Raw genomic sequence first — 24,557 nt, forward strand, 5'->3', positions numbered from 1 at the left:
GGCCATTTGTCTGAAACTGATTACAAGGAAGCCAAGTGAGAAAGTGTGAATAATTCAAAATTCATCACCACTAAAGAAAAATTTGAAGTTCATTTGTCCTTAAATGATCAGCAGTATATTCATATACAAAGGACAGGGCAGGCTTATTGAGATTTTGATTACAGATTCTCTCCCTCTCTTTCTTTCTGCTTGTTTTGGTAATAATATATATGTTAACATCTCAACTGGACCAAGGGCAACAAGATTTCTAATAAAAAGTTTCTAAGATTAATATTTTTGTTCTTTTTTCATATGTAAATAGCATTTCTACTTTTTAAGCATTTAGTTATCACCTACTAGTAAGCTAGGGTACTTTGTGGGGGTAGAAAATAGGTAGATAACAAGGCCCATGAGCTTATGATCTTATGAGAAAAATATGAAGCAATTAGAAAACACCACCATATCAAGTAAAACCACGCACAGATTACATATAGTGTAGGCATGTAGAGAACTGAGAAATTAATGTGGCCTATGGATTGAGTTGGATAGCCTTGGGGAAAGAAGTGTGTGCCTGTATGTTAGGGGTGGTGGCTTTGTGTGTTTGTGTGGTGTTGATAAGGATGGAAAATAGAAAAAATGAAAGACTGTGGATAGATGAGAACAGAGCTTTGCCATAAAGGTCCTGATAATGGGCTTTGAATTTGATTTTATGTAAACAGCAGAGAGACACTGAAAGTTCTTAAACAGTCAAATTTAGAGGTCAAATTTTAAACCACTTAAAATATTAACCCCATCCTTTCTTCCTTTTCACTCAAATTTTTCAACCTCTCCTACTAATCTACTAATGATTTTTTTTTTCCCTAGTGCAATTTGTTTGCATCACTGGAACAATCTGTTTTCTCTCATTTCATATGTGGCTTCACTTTGGTGATTACATACATGTGTTCTGCTACATCTTGGTTTCTGCTATGAATGGTGAAATGTATTTAACTATGATTTCCTGTCTTCTGCCATAGAGAAACATCTAAGCAGGAAGTTGGGTCAGCAATTTCTGTTATATTTCCCCCTGTTCATTATAATGAATACTCTATAATTGATCATGATTATCAATGTAAGTACAGTTTAGTTGCTTAAAAATAGAATGGTGCTTTGTTGAATATTATGAGATGTTTTATCATGTACATACTATTTAAGTTGGTCTTAAAATTATGACAGCAAATATTTTTCAGCAAACTCAATACAGTAGAAAATGTCTTTCTCTCTCATTTTTTCTTTCTGAAAATGACAGTTTTCATGCCCATGATGGAAGTACAAAGCACTGGAGCTCTGGCACTCTAGAAAATGCTCAAGATCTTCCAAGCATAACAAACAATAGCACCACAGAGCAGAACACAGGTTCTTTCTGCATCAGGGAACTGAGTGGTATCAAATCTAAAAGCACTGATGCAATAATTGAACAGAATTCCCAGTGTACTGTGCGTGCATGAGGATCATGTAAAAATGGGAACATTTGCTTCCTTGAATTATGAATTCTAGGATGCATGAATATTTTCCCATGCTACCAGCCAAGTTCTTTATTAGTAGCTAAAAAGTTACTGTCGTAAGAATAATATCTTTTCTAGTTCATGCTCTTAAAAGCTAACAAGCTACCAAACTCAAAATATATAAAAAGAGTATTTTATGATAATTAGTCTTATTGCTATAAATCAGAAATTGTAAATAAAAGATGTACCATTAATTATAGACATTTACATCTAACTCTAGAGTGTGATTAAAAATAATAGGAAAACACTTTTATACTAGGTTGAATTTGAAAGCCACTTTCTTCATGCATGTGAGGTGCAGCAAAAACTACAAAAAGAAAACTAAATTTGTGTTCATTTTACAAGACTTTAACACCAAAACTTCAGCCAATACCAAATTCAATTAAAAGATTTATTAAACACCCAGTACAACTTCTTGTACACAGTATGTGCTTATTAAGTGCCTATCCATTTGTTCAAAGACAGATCATTCTGTAATTCCAAACTGTGGAGGTACTAAGATATTTTCCCTAATTTTATGTTTCTACATATTTGAAATAGGAACTTGAAACAAATTTGGTGCCTTCTAGAAGAAATCCATGGTTTATAATTGAAAATAGAACATAAAAAGGAATAACAGGGCTCAAATATCCATAATTTGGTGATTTGAAATGGAAGGAGAGCATAAAGTCTGCCTGATTAAAATTAAAAGTGCTACTATTAGAGTTAGTACATGAATAAACCAGAAGCCCAGTCAAAGTATTTGAATATGCCATAGATATTCTCTAGTGCTGATATCAAAAAGCTGGAATCAGCTTGGGCCTACAACTGCTTAGGTAGGAACCTAGTTAGTTGAAATATTGTACAAAGGAAGTGGATTTCAGCAGATCAGTGTCAACAATGGCAAGCTATGCCTATTAGAAATAACCATGTAATTAATGTCCTGAGGACATCGGTGATCCAGATGGACAAACTAGATTTTTCCAAGCTGGGGAACTTTAAGAGATCAACCCCTTCACTGAGGGAACTAAGAGGTCAGGTGAATTGACCAGGGCTTGCAGCTGGTCAGCAGCTCAGCTCCTGACAGCCAGGCTGGCACCCTTTTCCATGCTGCACAGGCTAATTAAATAGAAACTATATTTACTGAGATCACAAACATCGCCAAATTGGTGCGGAGGGATGGTGGCAGCCATCTACCTCTTTAGAGCTGTCTACCTCTTTAGAAGGTGAATCACCTTGGTACAATTACTGGTAAAGTAAGAGGTCAAATAAAAAGAATGAAGCTCAATTGGGATGAATGCAGGGAGGTTCAAATGGGCAGAACAACAGCTTTACAAAATTCAGTGAAGGATAACCAGGTACGTAAACAACCGATTATGAGTCAATAGTTAGAAGTGTAAGGACCATGTGGATTTAAGAATACCAAGCAAACAGGACTCATGAGGTAATTCTACTATTATATTCTTCATTAATCATCCTTTTACTATGTATAGCTTTGACTACTAGTGTTATAGAAGGCTCTGGAGAGATTTCAGTGTAGGCAAGTACGTGTAAACAGCTGGGACATGGCTGGGAATGGTGACACTGAAAGGTGGGCCTTTGAAGGGGAGACTTAACAAGAGACTCCAAAAAGATGTTGCCCAGCCTGTGGTAACCATCATGTAAAATCTCCAGTTTTCATGGGGTTTGATAACCCTGAGTCAGCATGGAAGAATATGAGCCAGATCTAGGTAAAATCCTCCATGTGGTATGAGTTGTTGAGCCCACTTGTAAAATTTGAGTATTGCCCTTCTAAAAAATCATGTGAAGATCAGATGGATTCTCCTCTTTCTGTAGTAACATGATCCCACGTGAAAAGGGAGAGGCATATTAGTCAACTCAGTGCTATTCTTTGCTTCCTTTACATTCTCAGTGGGAGGAGAGCAAGGTGGAGCTGAGGTCTGCAGGCTGGGGCTCTGTGTCTGCTCGGCCACTTCACACCCATTAGTCTCTAACCTTCTTCAGTTACTTTGTTAAAATCAACAGTGGTAACAATAGCCAACGTTATTGACTGTTGGCTCTGGGCTGGGTACTGTGCTCAGGGCTCACATCCATGTTTCACCTGCTTCTAGTGCAGGTGCTTCTTTATGATTCAGTTTCTTTGCTTGTAAAATATGCTTAATAATAGCAACTACTTATTGTGATAACCAAATAAATTCATATATGAAAAGTGTCCAGAATAGTCTTTGGCACATACTAAGTACTTAGTTATTATTTTGGGGTCATTTAATCTTCAAGCAAATCTTTAAAAGTAGTGATTGCTACTACTTACTCATTTATAGATAAACAAACTGAGACTCAAAAGCTAATTAACTTGTTCATATCATAAACCTGGTAAGAGACAGAATAAGGACTTAAACTTTCAAGTCTTGTGCTTTTTAATCTCTGTGCCATGTTGGCCCTTCCCTCCCAGGCCCCACCATACCACATTAGACTTCTCTGATTTGAACACATCATGAGCCTTCAAATCTCTCTGTCTTTTGCTCATTTTATTATTTCCTCTGTCTGGAATGGATTTCCTAACTTTGTCAAGCAGATGAAATTAAAATTATCTTTCAAGACTGAGTTCAGTTGCCATTTTTTCCATCTCACCTTCCTTCTGCCATCTTCACAGAGTTAATTGCTTGTCTGTGTTTCTTTAACACTTATCTCACATGTCTCCCTTACAGCACTTATCACATTGTCTCATAATTTGTTTGTATCTCTACTGCTAGTTGGTGAACTACGAGAGAGCCAGTAAAAAGTAGAATTGATTTAAGAGGCCGGACTCTCTTTGGAAAGGCTTCACAAGGATGCACTCAGTGAAATCTCTCAAAAACTATAGGATGTATGTACTATTATCTCAATTTTATTGCTGAGGCATAGAAAGGTTAAATAACTTGCCCAAGATCACACATGCAGTAGGCACATAGTAAATGACTGTTGAATTTCATTATGTCTGAGTAAAAATGCTTACTAAAAAGGATCAAAACACCTTGTTTTCCCTAGAGAAGATGAATGCTTTCAATTCAACATTTTTTTTTGATGGAGGAGAAAATAACAAACTCCTCCTTCATCTAGTCATATTTTTGCTTTCTTAAAGCTATGAAAAGAAACAACAAATTAACTTCAGCTTGTTGAGTCTTGATTATCAATACAGCATTAAAGCTTTTTAATATTATAACTTTCATCCATAATAAAGGACCTAACTTCCTCACTCCATCTTGAATATCCATATAAGTTATATGTTATTTTATTGTCTATTCAAAACCCCATAAAACAGGACTTGCCGTGTCATTTTAATATTTGTGTCAAGAATTAGTTTCCAAACACACAGAGAAAAAAAGGCACTGTTTTTTTCTTCCAAGCCAAGCTTGAAACCTGTGTCTTTCTGAGGATGATATTGTCCTGCGGCACCAGAAGGAGCTAGGGGTGGGCTGTGAATGCTAGGAAGGGATAATTCCAAACCCCAAACTACCTGTGGCTTCTTTGAGGCCTTTCTCTACAATCACTCAGAGGGAAACACATACTCTTTGCTTTCCTTCCAGGCCTTTCAGGGCTCTAGCCCTTCTATTAACTGCCTGATCTGGTAGGAGGAAAACCATCTTTAAAAGCTTTTTAATACAAAGGGTTTGAGCAGCTAATGGATATCATCCCTTTGGCAAAAGAAGATGATATAAAAGATTTTATCTCCATTTTAAAAGCCAAGTCTTATTATATAATCTTTTTATAAAGTTAAAGCCTCTTGGCTTTAATATATTTTTTGGAGCCTGTTACGCTGCAGTATAAAGCAAAAAAGAGTTAGCAAAAAAAACTTCCCTCCACTGCTCCAGTGTTCAGCATCTAGAACTTAATTGACTGTTTTGACTAATGGCAAAAAAATAACGCATTTACAAATGATTTCTTCACTTTAAGTATGATATAGACAAATTATGAACTTGTTCCTCAGAATTGAGCAATTCTATCATTTTAATATGGTGTAAAAAAAGGTTTCTGAGGGACTTGAGAAAGTCACAGAAAACTAGCATGCCCAGAGTTGAAAACAACAATAAAAAATGTCAGTAATAAACAATTACCTTAAAGACCCTGCAATTTCCATTCAAAACATTTATAAGATAATAGTAACAAACATGAAAGTGATGTATTTTTGCACAGGAAAACAAACTCACAAGATTTCAAAATCATAAATAACCCACAATTTTGATGACCATCTACCTTAATTAACATGTTTAGCCAGTATTTGAAACATTACCATTTACCATCTTATCTTCTTCCTTTTCTTTCTAATATGAAATTAACGTAAGCTTTTTTGTTTGTTTCAATAACAATGCAGTCTATGCTACACATGGAGTAAAATAAAGAATGAAGCAAGGTAAATTTATCTAATGGTGAACACACGGAAATTAAGAGTTTTGGTTCTATTTACAACTGTCTTACAATTATCACCATTGCAACACAATTCACTATTGCATGGCTTAGCTGAAAAGAAATGTGTCTCTATAATTGTAAATACATTTCATTGTATTTGCAATAAAAGTAAACTTAGGAGGCTAACCAAACTTTTCAGCTGATAGGGGTTAGGGAGTTTTGCTGTATCTCTAATAAGGGGCAATAAAAATGTTGAAGGAATAGCCTGCTTTAATAATAAAGATGTGTACACTGTTTCACAGGCTATTCCCATCTTTGCTTGAGCACCATGGGAGCTGGCATCTTAGTGACTTCTTTTGATTACACTTGGCCCAGGTATTCTCATGTTAACTTGCAGGAAGATATGAGTATGGAGGAGAAGACATCTCCATGTCTCCCGAAGGAACTGAAATATCTCTCATGCGGAAGTGGACAGTCACAACATAAAGCAGGAGATCTTTTAACATTCAGGCTCCACTGTTATTTTGTACATAGCATTAACAACATGGGAGCTCAGGATTCTAAAATACAACATGGTGATTCATCCAAATGAAGTGTGAGCAGAATGGAGGTTCCCTCTGAACTGAAGGAATATGATATATAAAAGATCCCAAGGAATATTGAGCAAAGATAGAAGATAAGGCACTGAAGGGAAAATGGAGAACAGTCTATTTATGGCCATTAATATCAAATCCATCTTAGAAATATTTACTATTGTAATACTTGTAACTAGTTACTACTACATATTTAGTTGTTCGTCTTTCCCAAGAGACTAAGAATTCTCCATGAGAGACTGTTCTGTCTTGTTGTCCACTGTGCTCCCAGCACCAAACCCAGTGCCTGACACATATTTGTTGAGTGAATGAATAAATGAATAATTCTAGTAGCATTCATGCAAGTAGAGGCAAATAGGTAAGTGGCCTTATCAATTTAACAATGGAAACCCAATTAACTTCTCTGAAAAATGCTGGTGTTGAAATCCAACCAGCTTACATTCAAAGAAGGTAATTCAGTCAATACATTGTGCTACAAATAACTTTTAATTTATCCCCATGGTTAATTTTGTGTTATTTAAATGGGGTCACTGTGGAAACTGGGTAAGTTACTCACCGCCTGCCTCAGTTAATAACTGCATAGGATTCCACTGTCACAGACCAAATGCCTAACTCCAGCCAACTATCTCACAGATAAACCCACCGGGACCAAAGGAACCAGATGAGATAGCATAGACAGATCCATGCAAACACATCACCACCATTAAGGAAAACAGTTTAAAGACTGTTCCAATCAGATGTAACTAGTCCAAGAGGGACACAGTACTATTGGTAATGGGTCTTTCTCATAGGGAAGTTGGACTCCCCAGTGAGAATGTATTTTTATGGGTTGAAGATTAGTAACATTTATAAGTTGATTAATTACCAGCTTTCTGTTTTTAAATATTGAATATTGGAATGGGTGCCAAAATAGAAAATGTGATTTGGTCATCAAGACACTGAGGCACACTTATTATATAATTGCTACCATTACTCATTGATTTATAAATGCATTGATTAACTGAGGATGTATCTCACCCACTTCTTCTTGTTCCTTGACCTGAAATGCCAAGTTAGTCAAAGTAGGCTTAAGTCAAAGTCACTACAGTTCAGCAAAAAAGTAATCACTGGGGCTGATCACTTACTAAAGCTGCTGGATCTGTTATTCCAACTAGCTAGGTAGAGTCAGGCAATCTCACTTGGCCATTGCTCTTGACTCCTCAATCCCCTGCCCTTAATCCATGCTTCAGTTTTCTTCTCTATGTAATGGAGGTTAGTGATAAAACCTGGCTTCTCTGGTCTCAAGATCATTGCTGAATTTTCTACTGATTGCTGGTGATCTTTGAGCATCTAAGCAAAATTCTTTATAAATATAATCATCATAATTATGTCTCTACTGTAAAATTTTTGAGTTAGAAACATAATGTTATCTGAGTACCTTTTGATAACATTTCCTTTATTGTATTTTGGATAATGATTTTAGTGCCAACAAAGGGCCTTTATTGCTAGATTCAGTTCAACATTGTATATTAAACTTTGTCTCAGATCAAATCAACTTTGGTATAAAGTAAAAATGAGGTCAAACAGGGTGCTCACTAAATGACAGCTTAAGCTATTCTTATATGAGCAAAACTGAATGGTTGCATAAATCATGGAGACATTTCACTGATTTATTTTTTTCTTATTTATATTGATATTGATATTTGCTTTACAGAAGTACTGTAGCAATGAAGAATTCTGTTCCATTAGACCTAGTCTTGTTTATTAATTACAAAATAAAACCCACAAAAAAACAAAAGCAAAAACAATGGAAAACAAACAAAACCAATAACAGTTTTTCTGGTTTTATCATAATGTTATTGTAAACTATCCTTCTTATAAGTTATATACTTAGAACCCAAAATTTCTGCCAAGCTCCAAATTAAAATGTGGTATTTATATTAAAATTCTAAACCAAGCAACTAAGCAGGTATACACCTCTAAATATTACTGGCTTGTAAGAATAAATAGAGGGATAATAATGATAAGCTACCAAATAATGCTTTCTCAGATAATATTATTTGTCAGTTTATCAGCTGTATGCCCCCTATCATTCATGCATTTCCAGTTCCAGAATACAGTAGCTACAAAAATCAAGAAACAAAACCATAACAAATCTAGTCTTCCTAGTTTGTGCTTGCCTCCTAGGGCAAAAAGAAAAAAAAAAATGAAGTGCCAAAAATGTAAAATGTATTCCAAGAAAAGTAACAGGCTACACGGGTAAATTTTGGCAAATGCAACTTTATATTGAAATTCACAGATCTGTATCTTAAAGAATGAGACTCACAGACGCTAGTGTATTTCTAAAATACCAGAAATCATATTATAAGCTTTCACAAGTTAAAACTGAAATAATTTAAACGACCAATACACTGAATGTGCAGAAAGTATAAACAAGACTGTGCCTTCAGTAGAATAAATGCTTCACAAATTGTGCAGGATGTCATACTAAGGCTGTGGTCTCCCCTTGACAGCTGACTTAAAATATAAACATACATCAACTGCCTGCTTCTTAGAACACGCTAGAATGGGTAGCACACCTCAGAAGAAAATGTCATTATCCCAGTGATGTGCACCTTAATTTTCAAACCATGTGAAGAAAATGGAAAAAGAGTATTAAATGATCGTCCATGCACTTCCAGATGCGTGACCATGACCAGTTACTGATTCAATTTCCCTTGACTATTTGCTCCGGTGCTAAATAAGATGAAAGGATACTAGATAAGCCTTTAAGGCAACATGTGTTTATTCTGCATTATTATAATTGCTCAGTTGTGACCAGTTGGTACCATTAATGTTGCCTCCTAGACCAATATCTAGCATTTGTAAAACACAAATGAATTGGAAAAACTTTATACCAACTCAACAAAACCCACATGATACAGTTCAATGCTAGCAGTTTCACTACTAGGTAAGGAAAGTGGTATTTAGAAATAGTAATGTATTAATACAAAAAAAAAGTAAACTCTAATTGGAACCAATATACTGCTTTGGAATGCTCCCCAAAACTTACAAGGCGATATTTTTAAAGTGTGGTAATCCAGTAAATCATGGCATGTCTTTAGTGGATTACAGTACTTTAAGTCCCCAAATTTTTTAGTCTTTGCAAAACAATAATAGTATGAAATGTTTTAAAGTCTTTGAACTTCTAAAATTAGCTTTTGTCAACACATTTACCTCATGTCAATTTATTAAGATGTCCAATGCTAATTGTTTTTGATTTTTTTTGTAAGTAGTGATATACACAGCATTTAGCACTGATACTTAGCACCTGCTACTTTCATTATCTAGTTTTCAACCACATAAAGAAACTTAGGGCAGTGGTTCAGTCCTTTCTTAATTACAAACCTTCGCCGGCAGTCAGCAGGATCACTCTGAGATTTAAAATAGGATTATAGGTGAACTATTGCAAAGACTGCAGAATGTTGCCCAAATCCTTATAACTGCTGATCCCATTCTTGATTTTCTTCTCAAGATATGGCTGCAGGCCACAAATGCTTAGCAGAGAAGGTTAGTGTTCACAAGGCTAAAGATTTACAGATGCTCCTTCATATAACACAGTAAGGTTCCCTTGGTAACCTGGATTTTCTGCAGTAAAGAAGGGTTGTGCTGAAACAGCGCCTCAGCTCCCTGTTGGAGAAAATGCAGACAAAAGGATTGATTCCTGCTTGGGCAAAACTCATCCAGACAGCGGCTGTTAGAAATCCCCCTGGTACTACAGGCCCTCTTGCAAAAACTCTCCAATAACAGGCCACCAGGTAGGGGCCCCACAAGGTTAGGAAGAGAAAAGTCATTATATAGAACATTCTGCTGATTCTTTTCTCCATTTTGAACTCATCTAAGACCAAGAGCCGTCTTCTGCCCGTGGTGTTTGCATTTTGCCTGATGCCCAGCAGGGTGGGTGGTGTGGGACCCCTTCCAAATCCTGCTAGCCAGTTGGCAGCTGCCTGGCCACTGGCTCCAGGGCCATGAAAAGTCCAGTTCTGGCTGACTGCTGCTACAAACTGGACTGGCTTCATTTTCCTTCGGTCATGGACAAAAAATATCAGCTTGAGGTAGACAAGCTGTGTGGCTAGGAGGATGAGAGCAAGGAGCAGCATAAATCCTAAGGAATCATTAGCCCTGAAGGAGCGGTGTTGGAAGGTACATTGATCTTCCTCCCTAATGAACGAGTAAGTGCCCACATCTAAAACTGGGGGAAATGCCATGGCCACAGACAGAGTCCATACCATGCAGATCACAGCCAGACACGTCCAAAATGTCAGCCTTTTTGTATAGAAGCGATGATGGGCGATAGCTAAGTATCTGGTGACACTGATGCAGAAGAGCATGAAAGCAGTGTGGAAACAGGACAAAACCCCCAGAAAGGCAATCACTTTGCAAGTCAGAGTCCCATAAGTCCAGGTAGAGCCATTTTTGACAGAGTTGAATACAAATGGGAAACAAATTGCAGATCTGAGGATATCTGAACAGCAAAGATCCAACAGGAAGTAGTAAGGTGCTCTATGCAAGGTTTTATCTTTCACTAGCAAAATGGAGATCAGAAGGTTGCCCACCACACTGACTCCTATTATGAAACCCAAGGAAGTCAGTTTCAGAAAGGCTGTCAGAGGAGAGAGATTTTGCAAAATGTTGTCAGCTGCATGGCTATAGTTCGCCATAGATGGATGGAGGATAAAGATACAGCCTCAGTCAAGTCTCATGATCTAGATATAAGAACAAGGAAAAGATAGATCCATACATTTTACTGAAAATGTAATCCACAAAGAGAACTGATCCGATCTGCAGTCACGCTTCCTCTTCTCTTCCATTTGATTTGCCATCAGAAAATCTGAAAAAAAGAAGTGAGCTATCAGTTCTTAAGTTAACAAGCAATGATGTAAGGTAGGGCTCCTACAAAGCTGTTCATTTATGGGGAAGCAAATAAAGTTTTAATTTGGAATAATATTATTTGCTTTCATAAATATTTTTGCTTGAAACTTCAGAGAATTTGTTGAGTTTTCTGAGCTAGATGTGTTTTAAAATGTCTCTATCTTGGAGAACATACATTTGATTGGGCACCTTTAGGACAGAAGGAATAAAATGTTCCACAGTCCAGGAATTATTCACTAGTGTTGCAAAGGAATCTACAAGATTGCTAATAGGAGACAGAGAGGAAACTATCTACATTTATTTGAGGTCTGTTAGTATCTGTCAGTGTTTTACAGGCAGCTTCTCTGCTGGTAATGGCTCCAAAGAACCCTTGCAAAATAATGTCTTTCAACTCAAGTACCACTCTATACTGCATATTATAAGAAGAGTATTTGTTGATCCATCTTAAAGCATAATTTCAACATTAGATTTTGAAATCAATAGAAACTTGTTCCAGGATTTGATGTGATTTAATCTTTTGTCTTTCCCTTCCCACCCCCATCCCCCAATTTTTGGCAAATCTTTTCTCTTTTAAGCCCACATGATTATTAAAAATGGTTAATTTAAATACTGGCCAGGGAAACACACCCAGAGGAATAATGCACTTCCATTTGTAAACCTTGGCTTCCTGGATTCAAATGAATTTAACATGAACCTGTATTTCTTGGGAAACTAAACCTTTCCCATTTACACTGCTAACCTTCCTTGCAAATCACATGTGGCTTCATTTTAAAACAAAATGCACATTGTCTCAGCTGCCTGGGAGCCACACCAGGGAAATCAGCTTCCTCTGTTATTCCCACGAAGCATGTTTCCTTAGCCACTTCTCACTTGCCCGGAATATGCTGATGGAAGCCCAGGCAAAACTGCGTTCAATGATTTTAATTTCCCCACCGGTAAATCCCCGGGTAAATGCCGATCGCATCATGCAACATTACGAAACCTGAAATCCGCCACCCCTGGATTTATAATGTGGGGTGGAGGAGGGGGAGGAGGAGAGAGACATGCATTACATACGCGAAGATGGGGAGAGAGATTGCTTCTGTGCTGCAAGGAAACTGTTCCCAGTGATTCGCAGTCTGATATTCCTCAGTCTTGCAACGCTTTCCAGAAAGGGGGCTCTCAATAAGGCCTACTGAAGATGCATTGTCTGAATGTACTTCCATTATGCAGTTTATTGTAAAAAAAAAAAAAAAAAATCCCCCAAAACAAAAACCAAAAAACCTCAGGGAGGGCTCTTTCCCGGTGAACCTGCAGTTTCATCAACACTGTGCGCCCCCCTCCCCCCAAACTTAACCGAGAGTATATCCTCCTACCTGTTGGTGTTGGATATCCCGACAGACTATAGCTTCTTCTTTCTATAAATTGCTGATTTTTTTTTTGCCTTAGTGCCTTGACTGAGCATTCAGGCAGGGCTCGGCGGCGCCTGCGCGCTGAAGCCTCCTTGAGCTCCAGCCGCGTCCTCCCCTGTCGCAGCGGCACCGTCTCCCCCAGTAACGCAGGGGCCGCGGCGGCGGCGGCGGCTAGGGCGGCGGCAGGGGCTCCTTCAGCCTCTGTGCAGCCGGCAGGATCCCTGACCCGCTTCCAGAGCCGGCTGGGTTTATTGAATGTCCTGTCCTGTTGATCGGGCAAAATTAGACGTTTGTCCCTTTGTGGCTGCGTCCGAACTTTTCCCTCCCCGCATCTGAAGTCGGGGGTTGGAAAGGGTCGTTCAGGACCTCTGACCCACTCTCTCTGCCCTTAGGGTATCGCGTGGAGAAGCCACAGCTCCAGGGACGCCCTCCCCCTCCTCAGCTGTCCGGAACCCTCGTCTTCCCCGAACATTCTCTTCCTTTCTTTTAGGGCGGTCCAAATCATTGGAAGCTTCTTTTAGATTTCTTCTTTAATGATTTCCCCAGCTGACCTTTGCATTTGCAGGTTAGCTAGGAAAAGAAAAGAAAAAAAAAAGAAGGAAATAAATATGTATTTTAAAAGAGCAGTCAAGAAATATCTTGTCAATGGGGAAGAATGGAAAGCAGGTTAGGGCAGCCCTGTCTTTGTTAGTCGTCTGTTCTCGAATGCACGCAAATACGCGTTAAGTATAGAGAAGCTAAGTTCAGAGGACAGCTGCAAAAACGAATATGACAACACAATCAGGCGTAAAAATTTTTAAATGACTATTCCTCCCATTTCACCACATCGAGCAACAGCCTTTTTCCTTCTTGAACGTACAGCTGACCAATAGCCTGGTAATGTCTAAGCAGTTGTGTGAATGAGTTCCCTTTCCCCCCTTTGTTATTACAGAAGAGAAAATACTAGGAATATAACGAATTCATAAAACTTACACCCATCCAAAAGGTCCGATGATATCACAAGACACCACATAGCCTGACCCGGGGTGCTTAGGGATGCCTCTGGAACCATACATTTCCTTTTTTTACCATTCCGGAAGAGTTTTGTGTTAGGAGTGGTATAAGATTTTAAACAACACCTCCCCACCTCCAAAACACGAGCAGACATGCTTTCATTAATTGCCAGTGTGAAACGTCTGCTTCTCCTCCTGCATTCTTATTGCTTTATAATAATCTGTTAATGAAACAGAAAAAATAATGATCTTCTCTACAGTAATAATTTGATCTCCAGACAGCAGTAAAATACCTCATTGCTGGGTGGTGAGATTGTGACATTCGGGGAAACTCAAGCCAATCAGCATACAGATAATATGGGTTAATTTACATATTGTATTTCTATTGGACATACCGAGGTAAAGCTTTCTCTGTTTAAAGCTTAAAAATGAATACTTCACTGTCATGATGTCACAGTCATTACCCAAAGCCTTCTGTTGGTAATACTGAAATGATGTTACATTTTCCTTATTTGTTTTGGGATGTCCTAACCCCTTTAAAAATTATATACGATTTGTAAAAAAAAAAAAAAAGAAAGAAAAAGAAAAGAAATATATATATAAAGCACCTGACTTTTGCATTCCCTTAACATAGAAAATCAGTCCTATGGGAGTACTGGAACTAACTTGACAGCATTTCCATTTAAGTGAAACATTCTATTTTTTTGCAAAGCAAGTAAATTCAGAAAACCTCAGCATTATATGATAGTTTGCAACTTCTAAGTGAAATGTCAAATTCATTTTTGTGCCACTACAAATCAATTCAATTTGTTCTTTTTTTTTACTTACCAATTAGTGTCTCAAAGTATTTTACCAAGAGTTATTTCCTGAATTCTTACAGTTAAAAAAATCTATAGAATAAGAGACTTAAATAAGTTTGCTGGAGATTCATGAGTGGCCAGATCTTAGGTTGTATGGATTAGGGAAAAGCTATTTAAAAGTAAATTAAAAGGGTAACTGCACTGCCAGGCCATGAGACAATAATTTGCTCTGCCAAAAGGTATAGGGCCAAGATCCAAGGGCTTAACTATCCTTATACTTTAAGAAGCAGGTATTGATTCTTTTAAAGTAAGGGAGGAAAATATGAGTGGATGCAATATTCTTTCATATTCACATCTCAGGATATATTAGAGCTACTACCCTTGCAATTGAAGAACATTCACTGTTCTTCAGTTTTTCCAGCTGTTAGATGAGATTGTCATTTTCTTACCTCACAACAGGGTTCAAAAAGTTAATGAGATATTTTCCTTTTAGTTCATTAACTCTAGTGGAGAAAACATAGAAGTCTACATCATCCATCATCTTCCTTTTTCAACAGGGATTAAACAATTTTATTTAATAGCTGACAAAAATTTCACATCACCTGCAAGTTCTCAAATGTAAAGTTTGTGCTTCAAATTGTTCAGATCATACCCTTACTTGATCTTATCTAATTTCTCTTAGATTTCTTCTATCACTAAACCTAGAAAAATTGGTGGTCAGGTTAGGAGTAACGTGACAAAGCAAACAACAAAATACTGTACACTCTGACTGAAGGATTCTAGAGGTTTTTCAAGTTCTTGGCATATTACATTGACTATACTGATCAGTGGATTAGGAGGACTGATGTAATTTGCTTAATTTGGTTCTTATAGTAAATATATACAATTTTATTTGAAGTATCAATTATCTTCTTCTCAAAATTAATCTGACATGGCTGATTTTTGCCAAATGAGGCAGTCTCATGGTGGGCAAATGCAGTATTTTTCTTCTATGCATTGTTTATGTGACAATGTGTGTCAGGAAGTAAACAATCCTTGGCACATGCAGAGAATGATAGGCTAGGAAAAACATTCTAAGAGAATTTTTAAAAATCATTCATTTAAAGTGCTATCTCTCCTGCTTAAAGCTTGTCATTAAAACTTTAAAAACATTTATCTTTGGTATCTCAACTCTTACCAAATCCTAAAACTATATAATAAAGAGAGATTTTTATAAGTGTTCTGGAAGCTATCTTGGTAAGAAAGGCTCCCATCAGGTACTTTTGCATAGAAACATTTTCTAACAGATAATTAAAAAAAAATTCACTAACCTGGAATAAATGACCAACAGAAAGGGAGATTATACATGCATATTTTGATAATGGTTTCACCTCCTAGTTTGTGACACTTTTCTCAGTGACATCTAAGTAACTGAGAGTTTCTAGGTCTTTTAAGTCCATCTCCTTGGGAAGAAGAATGGTGATAGAATACACTAGACCTAAGGAACTACCATCAGGTTTTAAAAATTTTGGCTTAGGAGACAGGAATCACTGTAATTGTGAACAACTCAAACAGTGAGATTTCTTCAGAATTTTAATGAGTTTTACAAAGATTAAGAATATAGTATATTCCTTTCTAAATTGCTAAAATGTTCATTTGTCAGATTTTTTTCTCTACTCTGTCACTAAACAGGTTCCAGAGTGTTACTATAGTTCATTTTTAATTTTAATTTATTAAGTTAGCATCTCTAAGATCTTCCTTCTCAATTTAAGATCCAAACTTTTAAAAACTAGCAATTTATTTTCTTTGAACTTTATGGTGACAATTTCCTTCTCTCTGAAAACTTGAAGACTTGTTCCTTTATTTAATTCACTGAATGTTTGTTGAGGTCCTATTCTGTAGGAGTCACTGTGCTAGATCTTGTAAAAAGTGAAAAAATCAAGAGATAGGACCAGCATACAGGCAATTAGTTGTACAATGTAGGGGAAGCCTGAACTGGTCAAAGTAAAAAGGGTGGAATAAACAGAAGTAAAAGGATAGACCTGTTTGGTAAGAGGAGGTAGAAACTATTTTTTAAATCAAGTGATTAAATAAGGGAAACAAAGGATACTGAGGAGTAAGAATTGACTCTAAGTTTTGAAACTTGGATAACTGGGAGGCAGGAGGCATTACCCAGGGGTAGGAAAAGTTAAAAAGGAGGGGGTTGATTCGGCAAGGAGGATAATGAATTAATATTAGACATATTGAATGTGAATGCTAGTAGAAAATTCACATGTTGATGTCTTATATGCAACTGGAAATGAAGAGCCCAAATCTAAGAAGTACCCATAGATGATGGCAGAGTTGACAGTCAACCAATGCCAACTGTTGGATGACATTGCCAAGGGAGAGAGTATTGAGAGGGAAGAAGGTTGAGGTTAAATAAATAAACAAATGTCCCCATTCATTTCTGTCTGGGCAAACTGAAAAACTAAGGGAATACTTGCGTTTAAAAAGCAGGACCACCCACAGACACAACAAACTGAAAGGAGGAGGAGCACCTTCAGTGTCACAGATTCTAAGGGAGGAGAGAATTTCTAGTGGTCATCAGTGTAAATTGTATCTAGGAGATTTAAAAGGATGAGGGATGAGAAGATACCATTGGATCTAGTGATGAGAAAATCATTAGCAAGCTTTGAGAGAACAGTTTCAGAAAAGCAAGTCAGACTGCAAGGGATTAGCAAGTGAGGGCCACAGGCTTAAAGGTTTATAATGTCAGGCTAAGAAACTATTTTCTATGAATGACAGCACTGTCTTGGTGATAAAGGTTTTAATGAATTCTCTTGATGTCTTATGAACAAAGTCACAGTTATCTAAGTAAATACAGCATGATCTCTTCTTTTGCAAGTCTTTAAAACTGTTCTTCTGTTATATATTATTTAAATGTGATCCTGTGAATGAAGAGAGCAAATGTAGATTTCCCTACTAATGCTTGGTAAAACTTTAGGGCTTTGATCAAAAGCCCTTTGTTTACTAAAATATTCTAAATTCTCATTCTCCTGTACCTTTTTTTAGACATAGTCTCAATGAAGAAACAAAGAAAAGTGACCCATGTGTGTATGGCATGAGTGTGAGTGTGGTGTGTGTGTTTGTGTGCACATGCATGTGTGTGTGTGTGTGTGTGTGTTGAGAGGAGGTGAGGAGGCAAAACAAGTGTTGGTAAAATAATTAAGAAATGAGAAGTTTAATTTAATAATCAGGTTAATGGAAAGTCATACATACTTTACATGGATTTAAAATTCACGGAATAAAAAGGTAATATAATTCTCAAGAAGTACAAGGTATTTTTTTCTTCGATTATTCAGAGGTTACCTCAATTTTACAATGTTTTAATGCCATTATTATGAGCACCAAGTATATGATAATCTGAGTAGATTATGGTTATTTAAGCTTTGGTGCTGTTAAGCCTTTTGAAAAATGGGCATTATTAAAACATGGCTGAAAGTAAAGAATGCACCTTAGACTCTAATTTAAGAGCTTCATATATTAACTGTCCAGTCCTACATTCTGATTTCCTGATTATACCTAAAACAAAGACAAAACAAAATTTTCATACCTCCTAAATACAATTACTACTTTCATTTGGTTAACACTTGGTTGAAATAAAAGTGTGATATTATCTGCCTTATTGTACACTGAAAAGGACTTAAGAATAACTCTTGGGACAACATTATTTCATTCATTCAGCAAACTCATAATCCCCACTAGAATATGAACTCTATGGGAGTATAGACATTGTCTTGTTTTGCCCTGTTCTTCCCTGGTACCCAACAGAACCTGGTACATAGAGGGCACGTCACACATTTTTGTTGAATGGATGATTAGGAACCAACAACATAGAGAGTGTTGTGCTAGGCACTGTGAATAGGATATTAAAGAAAAAGGAGAAAAAAAACAGTGACACAGACTCCAGCTGAACTCAATGTTTTCCTTAATTTAATAACATTGGGATAATTATTTATATTAAGGGAAGAAAATTTTCTTGGCTAAGGATTTATTCTGGATTCAGGGGCATTTGTTTGCTTCTTAGTCTTATGACATTAACATTTACAGGACTTCTTATTTGCCTTACTACTCAGTAATTTTAAACCATTTTCTAATAATTTTATGTATCTCATGAAGATTGTGAGCCAACAGCAGATATTTTAGGCTTTTAGCTGCTAACCTGGTGCTCAAATACATGACGAAGTATCTGCAGCTTTTATTTGGCTTTGGACAAATGATCATTATATTGTTAATAGCCAAAAGGGTAGTGTACCCTGAAAACAAAATTAAAGCTTATTTATCAATACAGAAGTAAAAAGCTCAGTAATATGAAAAGAAAATTTTAAATGAGTAACACTCTCAACTCTAATTTTGCCTATGGATTACTCATAATTATCTACAGGACAGATAGAAAAGGTGATGAATCATTTAGCTACTTGGTAAAAGACCTTGCAAGGATGACAGTACTCAAAGGTTAAAAAAAAGTCAGGATTACCTTTTCTTGCATATTATTTGTCTTCTTTTTGGAAGATATTCCTTTCCTTTCTTCACCAGGCATAAATTAGAGCTGAATATTAAGAAGTTTTTTTTATAAAATAGTGCTGATTCATCTTATTAATTGAGTACAATAAAAAAAACTACCAGCCAAATCACTCTTTAAGTCCTCCTAGCTTGAACAAAGGCCAGGCCTGATGATAGAATGTGTAATCTCTGGAACAAGGAGAGTATAGAACAATGCTTCCAACAACTTGAAACAGGATGGTAGCTCATTTTCAGAAGGCAATAATGACTGGGGTTGGGTAAGTACAATGTCACCACATAGAACTTGGTCAGGATTGCCTTTCTCCTTTATTTGATCTAAAATCATGGCATCCTGTATTGGCAGTTGGTCTGTGATTTATAGCAGTTGTTTTCTGAAACAGCTATTGTTAATGGGTCATTAATCATTTCCATGGAGTATAAGGAATACTGTTGCATGCATGCATTATGAAAAATGTGAGTCTTGTTTATAGAGATTCAAAATACCAAATGCCTTACATTTACAAACTATATAATCTGTATTTATACCTGTTACCCATCTTCTCTTTGAATGTCACTGTGCTGCAAAGAGGTGAGCAGGTAAACAGGCTAAAGAGGATTTGGTCTTATACCAAGAGTTCCAATATTTGAAATAATTTATCCCTGTGGACTTTATATCACTTAATCTCAATTTAAACTATACAACAGAGCTATGATTCCAACAATTTCAGAACTAGTTGCTAGTTGTTTGGACAAGCAGTTGTCTAGGTAAGCTGGAGAGATACAAACTGGTGTTAGGCTTTCAGGGAAATAATTTATCCTCCTGTAAGAATTTCTAATGTAGAAATTTCCAGCAGTTTTAGTTAGTGAAGTGTCTCCTCCAGTCTCTGTGGGGTTGTATGTGCAGCTCCAGGCCTGCTGTCATTTTGTTCTACTTGACAACCTCAGGTCTTTTTAAGCTACAGGTCTTTACTTGCAGGTTTCTTCCAAGTGAACCATGGGTCTCTTGCATTTCATTCCTAGCAAGTCTTGTCAGTTAAGTAAAAACAACTGTATCATGTAAAATGTAGAATTCCCTATCAGTTCGGTATTCACTAGTTCAGGTATGTCCTGCATGCAGATCCAGGTGTATTTACTACTTAGCATTATATGAAACACTTCCCCCCCACTTTGGTCCTTCAGCACCCCAAAAGTTTATAGGTTCTTGAGTCAGGCACTTAAACCCAATTGGTCTGTAACTCCCAGCCCAGGGGAGTGTTTTCCACTGTACCATGCAATCTTTCACTAGTCAGCTTCCATTAAACCAAGTCAGCACATGTTTAATTTTCTCCCTGCCCAAACAGTTCTAAAATTTATCTTTTAAAGGCACCTATCAAAAACATATATAAATTGCACACTTATATCTTGGGGCTCTTCAAGATTTCACTTCCACCTAAAGATCTTTAAAAAAATTTTTTTTCTCATTCATGCACTGTTAATTCCTGTAAGTTCTAATAGGAATTAAACAAATAAATCCTTGGCACCTGGTTAAAAGTCTAAGAATCATGCAGTGACAGCAGTTTTGTGTACAGCCTATTTGTATTCCACTCAATAAATTGTTTATTTTTTGTGCCATCTGGCATTGAATAAGTGAGGTTCTTGCTGAGGTTTCATGATGAGTCTTATTACCACAGAAGACCATATATAAATTGACATTTGCTGAAGAGATGACTGAATTTTTTATCCTACTCACAGACTATGTTCAAAATGAGGTTTTAGTAAAAAGTAAAAAACAGCTCAGAATTGATGCATGCTAACATCACTCTCTAACTTGGGTATATACACATAAGCTCAATATATATATATATATAACTTGCTCTCTCAATAATTTTCATACTGCATAGCTCCATGAGGGCAAGATTTCTGTCTTTGTTGATTATTTTTATGTCCATGGTGCCTAGAATAGTGCCTGGCATATAATAGGCACTCAGTAATTGTTAATGGAATAAATGAATGTCTCCATTAAAAAAATCATCATAACTAAGGATTAAATGCTTTTTCTTTTACATCTATTTCTACTAATAAATCTCCAAGTACATATGGTACTTTCAAAATAAAGAATAATCTCTTCCTTCCCCTCAGGAGCTGTACCATGTATTATGGCTGAAATCTTTTTCTCACAATATGATCAAATACTTCTAAAGTACAATATGTTGTAGAAAGTACCAAGTCAACTCAAAAACTATGCAGTATCAAAATTATCAAGAAAGCAAGTTAAATGCCCAGTATATGTGTACATATACAACTTTGAGATAAGGTTAGCATCAATCTTTAGCTTTTTTGGTTGTTTGCTAAAAGGTTATTCTGAAGATAGTGTATAAGAGGATACAAAAATATGCATAATAGACCAACTGATATTCTAGGGTGAAGAATTGTGAAAATTGAAATACTTAAAATTTTTAATCAGGGTCACATAGATTTATTGACTTTTAGAGCCAAGTATTTTCTAGCATTTACCTAGTTATATGATTTAGAAATTAATTTTAATATACATTGTTTCACTGGAGTCTAACTTCATCCTATGCAGTAACTATCATTCTTTTCAGTATGATAAAAAACAAGCTTAGAGATAAAATTCATAGTCATATGGTTCTTATATGTGATAGTTATTTGTATCTATTAACTTGTTTTATTCTTCACAGACCCTTATAAGGTAGATTGCATGATTTATTTTACTGGTGAGGAAACTTGAGGTACAAAGAGATCTAATAATTTGCCCAGTATCAATGGAAAAGTTTGGATTTGTGCTAAGTGACTTACCTCAAGAAGTGGTAAAACCAAAAACTTGATTTAGGTTTTTCTGACACTAAATCTTATGCACTTTCAATATACCACAGTGCCTCCTAGAGTCTAAATCATCTTGCCCATATTTAATGTGAGCCACATGTATAATTTTTAGTTTCTGGTAGCCAAAATTAAAAAAATAAAAAGAGAAAGAAGTAATACTAATTTCAATAATACATTTTAATTAACCAATACATCCAAAGTAATAAGTCAACATGTAATCAACACAAAGTATTAAAGGAATATTTCATATATTCTTTCTCACACAGTCTTCAAAATCCAGTATGTATTTTGCAATCCTTACAGAGCATGTTAATTCAGACTAGCCACATTTCCAGTGTTCAAACCAACCTACCTAAGCTCTGAGCCAATAGGCCTAAGATCTTTATGTACAGATAAGAATAACAAGACTGGGGAGGTGAGTTTCCATACTCAGAGTTCATCAGGTGCGTAAATGTGAAGTTGATGACCAGGCTTAAGAAGAAGAAAACTCAGTTGCGAAGACTGGAAGCCCAGGCAAGGTCTCTGCCTCCCAGTTGCGAGTGAGTGCTGAGGCTCCTCTCCTGTATGGTTTCTCTCAGTAGGCAGTCCCTAAACAAGCAGATTCCATTTTACAGCATTTCACCTCCTGCACCTTGCAGGCCCACCCAGCTGGTTTCAATCTCCAGTGGAATACGTGTTAAATTCTATTTGTTTACCATTACAGAGTTGCATGAAACAAAAAGCCAAAAACGTGCAAATCTCCATGGAACATAGGACCCTGAAAACTCCCTCTTCTCAGAGATTCTGTCTAAAAGAAGTTGGGTTGTGGAATGCCCCCATAAGGTGCTTCAGTTTGGGAAGAAGCCTGGGATCCTATGACTTCGGTAAGTGTGTTCTCTCAGGGACGTTTTTCTGCTTTATCCCAAATGCTGTGGGCTCTTATAGGCTTGTTACACTCTCCTCCTGTTGAGTGTTGGAAAACCCAGAATAATTCCTGTAATTTTACCCTAAATTCATTCAAACTCTCATGTTGCCAGAGCCAGAACCGATCTAAAGATGCATATACTGAGTAGAAGCCTAAAGTAGGAATTTCTTTAATACTATGTTAATAATTGTATTATTAGATTCCACAGTAATTTCAGAGTTAAGTGAGGCCTTAAAAAGTCACCTAACAGTGGTTTTTATACCTTTTTTTTCTTAAGGTAATGGTACAAGTTTTCAGATGAGCTCACACTTGGAATTCACATATAAAACAAATAATGGTGGAGCTTGTGTGAGTGAAGTGGCACTGGGGGCTGGAGCCATACTTTGTTGGTCTTTATTTGATTTGGCAGCTGCCAGGGCAGCTCTGTGGAGCTTAGGAATCTGATTAATGCTATTGAAAAGCACTGATTTAGTTCATACCCCCAACCACCACCATCACCATTTTTTTCTCCTTGCTAGGCTGATGATAACCAGACTTACAATTCTAAAATATATGAATTTATGAAAAACGGTCCAGGCAGGAGTACTAGAGTGATAGAACAGTCAGTGGGGAAAACTGTAATGAGAAAGAACCAAGACAGGTCAGAATTATTGCCTGGGTATGGGAGTAGAACAAATTCAAGCTTGGCTGGCTAGCAGATTGATGGGGACACACACACACACACACACACACACACACACACACACACACACACACACAGAGAAATCAGACAAAACATTCAGTTTGACAGGAAGATGAGTTTAATTTTAGCATATGAATATGAGGTATCAACAGTCATTCACATGGCATCATTTAGAAATTCTAGTTGGTCTTAAACTGGAGCTCAGAGAGTCCAAACCAGTCATATGGGAGTTGTCTGTTCATCATGGAGACCATGGGGCCACGCTCTGAGGGAAGTAGTATGGAGACAGAGGAATTCTCTAAGAATATGGGATGAGCGAAGGCCAAGGTCTGAGGCTTGAAGAATGAGAGTTAAGGCATCAGAAGAGCAAGAGAAACTAGTTAAGAAGATAGTAAAGGAGTAGCAGAGAGGTAGGAGGAAAAAAATTCAACTATTCTTGGCTCCTCCCTTTGGGCCCCCTTGACAAAACAACCAGCCTCTATTCCCAGCACCATTGCAACACCCTCCTAATTGGACCAACTATGTATTTTCCTTGTTTTTACTGCAAATAACAGCATAAGTAAAAATTCATTTTATCCATACAATTCTTCATTGTAGTAAAAGATCTTTAAAGTGACTATGGATTCCCTTAAATAGAATACTATCCTTCCTTCTCCCATCCCTTTTTTCCTTTCTGCTTTCTTTTACTGTTTGAGTCCTGTCACTTGAGTACACTTAAGCGTAGGCCCCTTTATCAGGCCCAAGGTGGTAGGGGAACCTCTTCTTTAAAGTAGGAATGCTGCCTTTCACTTAAAAAACCACTCTAGCAACCATTTTATGCCAGCATTACATAGAAAAATAAAACATAAACAAATCAGCAATAGCCATCTATAGAGTGATGTGCTCTTTCCTTACTTTGATTTTATATTTTTATGGTACAGCTACTAATTTGAATTTTATTTTAATTCTACTTAGTTTTTGTCAAACTACCGAAGTAGATTACATGTTTTCCTAAGAAATCTTTTGTTTTTTAATTTAAACCATTTGGGGTTTTTTTGTGGGCAGAGTTCTTGAGTCAGCCTACATATGTT

General features: G+C 36.7%; 1 protein-coding gene across 4 annotated transcripts; it reads right to left on the reverse strand.

The window, feature by feature from the left end:
- Positions 1–1,788: 1,788 nt before the first annotated feature.
- Positions 1,789–14,017, reverse strand: GPR85 (G protein-coupled receptor 85). 4 transcript variants are annotated; one of them, XM_036919003.2, is made up of 4 exons: positions 13,735–14,017; positions 12,727–13,332; positions 12,428–12,542; positions 1,789–11,330 (listed from the first exon to the last, which is right to left on the reverse strand). In XM_036919003.2, exon 4 carries the CDS (start codon positions 11,158–11,160, stop codon positions 10,048–10,050), a length of 1,113 nt encoding a protein of 370 aa, XP_036774898.1. In that variant the 5' UTR covers positions 11,161–11,330; positions 12,428–12,542; positions 12,727–13,332; positions 13,735–14,017; the 3' UTR covers positions 1,789–10,047. The 4 variants fall into 4 exon arrangements, with proteins under 4 accessions (XP_036774898.1, XP_036774897.1, XP_036774900.1 ...); XM_036919002.2 differs by having other exon boundaries at positions 12,428–12,545; XM_036919005.2 differs by lacking the exon at positions 12,428–12,542.
- Positions 14,018–24,557: the final 10,540 nt, after the last annotated feature.

The sequence above is a fragment of the Manis pentadactyla genome, chromosome 7, assembly GCF_030020395.1.
Source record: "Manis pentadactyla isolate mManPen7 chromosome 7, mManPen7.hap1, whole genome shotgun sequence".
NCBI lineage: Eukaryota > Metazoa > Chordata > Mammalia > Pholidota > Manidae > Manis > Manis pentadactyla.

Excerpts from the sequence above, each read along its gene's own strand:
- GPR85 (XM_036919005.2), bottom strand. The coding sequence starts at position 11,160 with ATGGCGAACTATAGCCATGCAGCTGACAACATTTTGCAAAATCTCTCT.